General features: G+C 35.7%; 1 protein-coding gene across 1 annotated transcript in view; it reads left to right on the top strand.

Annotated features, from left to right (window-relative positions):
• Positions 1 to 6,458, top strand: part of CWF19L2 (CWF19 like cell cycle control factor 2) — a 140,308-nt gene that overhangs the window by 53,851 nt on the left and 79,999 nt on the right. The window contains exons 9-10 of the mRNA XM_042781669.1: positions 2,401 to 2,497; positions 4,129 to 4,221. Coding sequence (XP_042637603.1) covers positions 2,401 to 2,497; positions 4,129 to 4,221 — 190 coding nt within the window. The remainder of the gene's footprint in view (positions 1 to 2,400; positions 2,498 to 4,128; positions 4,222 to 6,458) is intronic.

Raw genomic sequence — 6,458 nt, forward strand, 5'->3', positions numbered from 1 at the left:
TAATTTGTTTATCGTTTGTTGATGGGCATTTGGACTATTTCTAGTTTTTAGCTATTACAAAAAAAAATTATTTTCAGAACATTCATACGTGAATCTTTGTATTGATGTTTGCTTTCTTTTCTCTTGGGTAAATAGCTAGGACAGAAATGGATAGATGGGATGGTAGGTATATGGTTACGTTGCGAAAAACTGCCAGGCTGTTTCTCTAAGTGATTATTCTATTTTATATTCTCATCCACAGCATATGAGAGTTCCAGTTACTCCATGTCCTTGCCAGAACTTGTGATTGTCCTTCTTTTTAATTTCAGCTATTTTAATGGATGTGTAGTGGTATTTCATTATGGTTTTTTGCTGATGATCTTTTCATATACTTATTTGCCATTTATGTGTCTTTGGAAAATGACCTTTATTGGTCATTTTTATCTTCTCTCTCTTTTATTCTGATCAATCAGGCTAGAAGTTTATTGATTTTTATTGGTTGTCTCTAAGAACTAGCTTTTGGTTTTACTGAATTTCATTATTGTCATTTTACTTTCTTTTTCCTATTTCATTGATTTCTACTCTGACTTTTATTATTTCTTGTATTTTGCTTATTTTGGGTTTAATTTGTTCTTTTTCTAGTTTATAGTTTCTTAAACTATAAGCTGAGATCATTGATTTATAATCTTCTTTTCTCATAGGTATTTCATGCTATTGATTTCTCTCTAAGTAATGATTTAACAGCACTCCACAAATTCTGATATGTTGAGTTGTATTTTTTATTTATTTCAAAATACTTCCTAATTTTTATTTCTTTCTGGATCCAGGGGTTATTTATAGGTATTCATTCTATTTAGTTTTAAAATCTTTGAGGATTTTCCAGAGATCTCTGTTATTGATTTCTAATTTAATTTTATTATGGTGAAAGAATGTACTTTTATGACTTAAATCCTTTTACATTTAAGAACTTGTCTTATGACCCTGAGTAAGGTCTATCTTGGTATATGTTTTGTATGTACTTGGAAATAATGTATATTCTACTGTGGTTGGGTTCAGTGTTCTATGAATGTCATTTAAATATTATTGATTGCAGTAGCTTCACTCGAGTTGGTGTCTCCTAGTGCGGTAACTCTGGTGTCACTACTCTCCTACCTACCCCTCCACCAGTGTGCAGAGCAACCTGGCCTTATCCCCTGCCCCCCCATGGGTGGAGTGGCTTATGGCCCCACCCCTTCTGGTCCCATCCCCTGCAGTCCCATGCAACTCTTGCCCTCTCCTATTAGCCAAGGTGGAGACCCTCCTGTCTATCCTATGGGAGGTGCTGTGACCCACCTGCCAGCACCTTGACTGGTGGGTGGGTAGGGTGTTTGACAAGTTACCAAACTGGGTGACATGTGACACCAGCCCTGGTGAAACTACTGTCTTGGCAGCCCCTCCTGTGGTACTGTCCTACCAGCTGCCACTGCCACTGCTGTGTACCCTGAGGTCATTTTGGTGTTACCCTCTCTGATAGTGTCAGGGAGTGTGGTCTCCCCTTCCCACACATCCCCAGTGATGCCAGTGATGCCAGTGATTGATAGTGTTGTTCAAGTCTTCTATATCCTTGCTGATTTGCTGTTTAGTTATTCTATCAAGTATTGACAGAGGGGTGTTGAAATCTCCAGCTGTAGTTGTGTATTTTTTATTTCTCTTTACTGTTCTGTCAGTCTTTGCTTCATATATTTTGTATTAGATACAAAAGTGTTTAGAATTCTTAAGTCTTCTTGATGGATTGACCCTTTTTTCATGTGGATGACCTTTTCTGTCTCTGGTCAAAGCAGCCTTGAGTCTCTTTTAAGGCAATAAATTAGCGGAAATTTGTACGGACCAGGACATTTCTCTTTTCTTCTGTGAGGCTTCTGTAGTGGAGGTATAGTACAGGCTCTCAGTCTTAAATTAAATGTGTTGTCTGACTTAATTATGGACTGCAATAAGATCTTTGCTTTGATTCTTTGAATGCAGTTAAATATGTCATTTCCTAATTCAGTTTTCTAGTTTATTGATAATTTATCTCATTGAATGAGAAGAATTTCCTCAGATGTCTAGAATTATGGTCTGATTCTAGTTTTTTTTTCCATTTCAGAATGAGTACAGGACTATTAAATAGTAAAAAAGAGTTAACTTATTAATTGATTTATTGCATGTTCTTGGGGCTTTGATCAGGCAGCTTGTTACTTAAAACAGGCCATAATGACATGGTGACAAAGAAACTTAGACTATTGATTTATAGTGGAACATTGATTTAATTTTTACATATTAGAATCATCTCCTAGTGGTGCGGAATGCTTTGTTCAGGTTAATGAAAATAACATTTGAGTCTTGATGTCGTTATGTACATTGCACCTATATTTCATATACTCTTAATCTGTCCTGTTGAAACAGAAGTAGTCCAGAGGATGAATCCATCCACATCCTGAGTGTTGATGAGAAGAACAAGTTGGGAGCCAAGATTATCAAGGCAGAGATAATGGGAAATATGGTAAAACTCTTTTGTATGTTCCTCTTTTGGAGAATAGTGGTTAATATATAATATTTTAAGAGTAATTTTCAAGCTTCTCAGCAGTGTGGTTGTAGCACACTTTGAAGTTTCCTTAAATTCTAAAATACTACTCTGTTTACACCGAGGTAAATTACCTAATTTTGCCAGGTTCCTGAAGTTTAAGATCTTTGGGAACTACCTGCTTTTTTGTTTCTTGTTTTGCTTTGCTAGTCACTTATTCTTACACTTCTAACTTTCTGAGCATATTTGAAGGAGATAAACGTTCCACTGTCTTCTTTCCCTTTTTAGTCATATGTTACTAAGCGTACTTACTACTTTAAAATGAAGAAAGTCCCTTATTTAGGAACCCAAGAAAGAGTTCCCCAAAAGGATGGTTAATTCGTTGATAAAAGTTTTAAACCAACATTTTGTGCCTGAAATTGTGTTAGATGCTTATTATATAGGTTAACTCATTTCACCCTGTAACGGGTGTTGTGATTTAAGACTTGTTTTACTTTAGGATTGAATAGAAATAGACATGATTTGGTAAGAGCTGCTGCATTTATTTATTTGCCTAATAAATAAGTAAGTTTAAGTAAGTATATTGAGGGCCTGTCACATGCCTACTGTGGAGTGGACACTCAGCAATACATGTTAAAATACACATGGCAGAATAGCAAAGGCAGATATCTTTGTTTCTTGACAAAATAGATTCACTCATGGTCATATGTTTGTACTCACCTCAAACCCAAATATAAGTGACTTACATAATCTTCTGTTCTGATAGAGTATAAAAACATATATTCTTTAGTAGAAAAGATGGCCAAATAAGGTATTTACTAGTTTATATGTTTAATAATAGCCATATCTTGTATATCCTTTTCTTTTTAAATCTTGCTCTTGGTAACACTAATGTTCACTTCAATCTAGTAAATGCTAAAACAGAAACCTACAACAACAATAACCGCGGCAAGAAAATAAAAATTTTAGGTTTTGAAAGCAGTGAGGAATTAGCTAAAATAGGGAAAAGAGAGGTCACTTACGTAGGGGGTTATCTTATATTAAAATAATTTCTCTTGTGTTCATGGAATCACTGCAGTTGCTTTTCTTTGCTTGTGATAAAAATCTATTTACTTAATTTTTTACTTTGTGGTCTGTTGCTTTATCTGTCAATTATTATTTTATATAAATTCCTACAGGCTTCCTGCAATAAAAATAAATATATTCAAAATTTTTATTTGAATTACTTCTTGACAATGAAGAAATCCATATTTTAAGTCTTGTGATATTTGTCTCATTAAAATTATCCAAGTTTTAAGTATTGAGTGTGTTTAATATCTAAGGAGTTATAAACCTACCATCCTTAAGATTGTATATTTTCTCCATCTCCCTGTGTCCCCTTGCATGTATGTTCTTGTAAATATTTACATTTCAAAACATAAGCAAATGCCAGAGTTATTTAAGAAGTTTTTAACTAAGATGAATTGATTAAAAAGTAGTATACTAGGTTGTGAGCTGATAAGTAATGGCTACATGGGTGTTCATAAAACTTTAACATAAATTTGAAATATTTTATAGTGAAGAATTATATATATACAAGTATATAGATACACTTATTTTTGTTTTTGAAGGAGTTAGCTGAACAACTTAAAGCCCAGCTTGAAAAGGCAAATAAATTCAAGGAAATCACAACACAGATATCATCAAAAAAATCTGGAATAGAGGTAAGTTTAAATAAAAGTTTTTTTGCAGGCATAGAATTACCTTGTATAATACTATTACTTTATAGTAGAATGTTTTAATGTGACGTGTGTCTGTGTGTGTGTGTATGTTCTTTTGTTTGCTTGTTTGTAAAATTTATTTTCGTATATATTCTCTTACGTTCCACAATTGTGGCATGATGGAAAAAGAATCTAGGCCTGCTATCAAGAAGACCTGGGTTTAGTCTGACTTCTGCCCCTGGTTGACTGTTTGACATTGTACAAGTCAGTTAACCTCTGTGTTCCTTAAATTCTTCTGTAGAATGAGAGCCTTGAATTAGCTACCTGTTTCACATAAAACAAATGATTTTATTCTGTAATCCATCCAACCATCCATTAGCGGACAGAACAGATAAAAATGCGTACCTGAGTGGAGCTTTCATTAGGGTAGGGGGAGCGAGAGGGAAACAATAAATAAACAAACAGAAAAACATAAATAATCCAGTAAATTGTTATCGTTAAGTGCTCTGGAGTCAATTTTCGATTCATAGTGACTGATGGAACAGAGTGCCCCCATAGAGTTTTCTAGGTTGTAATCTTTGTGGGAGCAGACCACCAAGTCTTCCTTCTGTGGAGCTGATGGGTGGGTTCAAACCATCAACCTTTCAGTTAACAACTGAGTGCTTAACCAAGACTCCTTAGAGCACATTACCAAAAAAACTAAACTCCTTGCCATTGGGTTAATTCTAACTCATAGCAACCCTATAGGACAGAATAGAACTGCCCTCACAGGATTTTTAAGGCTATGGGCCTTCATGCAAGCAGACCACCATATCTCTCTTTCATGGACTGGCTGTTGGGCTTGAACTGCCGACCTTTGGTTAGTAGCCCAGTACTTAATCACTGTACCACCAGGGCTTCCTTTATAACATATTAGGAGGTTATGAATCCTATGGCAAAATAAGAGAGTAATGGGGATCTTGATTCCAGGTTGGTTGGTTGCTTTACATTTTAAATGGGGTACACAAGGCTTCACTGAGAAAGGACATTGATGCAAAAACTTTAGGGGAGTGAATCTCTGTGTATCTGAAAGGAAAACACTCCAGGCATAGTGAACAATGAATTTAAAGGAAACATTTCTGATCTGTAGGAGGAACAGCGAAGAGACCAGTGTTGCTGGAGTGAAGTGAGTGAGTGAGAGAGAGAGAGAGAGGGGTGAAGATTTAAGTTAGAGAGTCTGTGGGAGGCCAGATCATGTTAAGCTTTGGAGGTCATAGTAAAAAATTAGTCTTTTGCGCTGAGTGAGATGAGAAGATATTAAAGTGTTTTGAGCAAAGAATATACACAGAACCATCCTGGCTATGTGTAGTAATTAGGTTTTTGCAGACATAAGATGATGGTAGCTTCAACCAAGTTAGTACAGCTTCTATTTAAATATTTACTATATATATTTTGAAAGGAGAGCTGACAGATTTTTATGATGATTTAGGACCCCAATTTTTAAGTCTGAACAGTTGAAAGAATAGTGTGTCTGTTATCTGAGATACGAAAGATGAAGAGCAGGTTTGGGGTGAAAATTAGAAGTCTGTTTTGAATGTTTGAGTTTTGATGCCTTTTGGATGTGGACATACATAACAAATAGTTGGATATAGTTTGAGGTTAGGAAAAGTTTGGGCGGAGATACAAATTTAGGAGTTATTTTTAGCATAGAGATGATATACCAATGAAGTAAATGTAGATAGAAGGTGAAGGCCTGAATCTGATTTATTACAGTGGTACAGTTAGATAAATTTAACTCATTGACTTCATACAACAGCCATTGAGATAGTTCATGCCATTATTACAGTTTTACAGATTCTGAAACTGAGGCACAGAGAAGTGGCAGAGCAAGGATTTAAACTCATAAAAGTCCTTTGTTTACCTGACACCTTTTTCTTGTCTCTGAATGACAAAGGTAATAATAGCTTTAGAGAATGTTTAGGTCGTAAAAGTCTGTAACTAATTTTGGAGCCCTGGTGGCGCAGTGGTTAAGTGCTCAGTCACTAAGTGAGGGGTTGGTGGTTTGAACCCACCAGTTGCTCCACAGGAGAAGGTTGTGGCAGTCTACATCCATAAAGATTACAGCCTTGGAAACTCTCTGGGGCATTTCTACTCTATCCTATAGGGGTCACTATGAGTCAGAATTAGGAGGAGCTCTGGTAGCATAGTGGCTAAGGCATTTGACTGCTAACCAGAAGGCTGGTGGTTCAAACCCACCAGCC

The sequence above is a fragment of the Orycteropus afer genome, unplaced genomic scaffold, assembly GCF_000298275.1.
Source record: "Orycteropus afer afer isolate SDZICR_OR568_19922 unplaced genomic scaffold, OryAfe1.0 scaffold00147, whole genome shotgun sequence".
In the NCBI taxonomy this organism is placed as follows: domain Eukaryota; kingdom Metazoa; phylum Chordata; class Mammalia; order Tubulidentata; family Orycteropodidae; genus Orycteropus; species Orycteropus afer.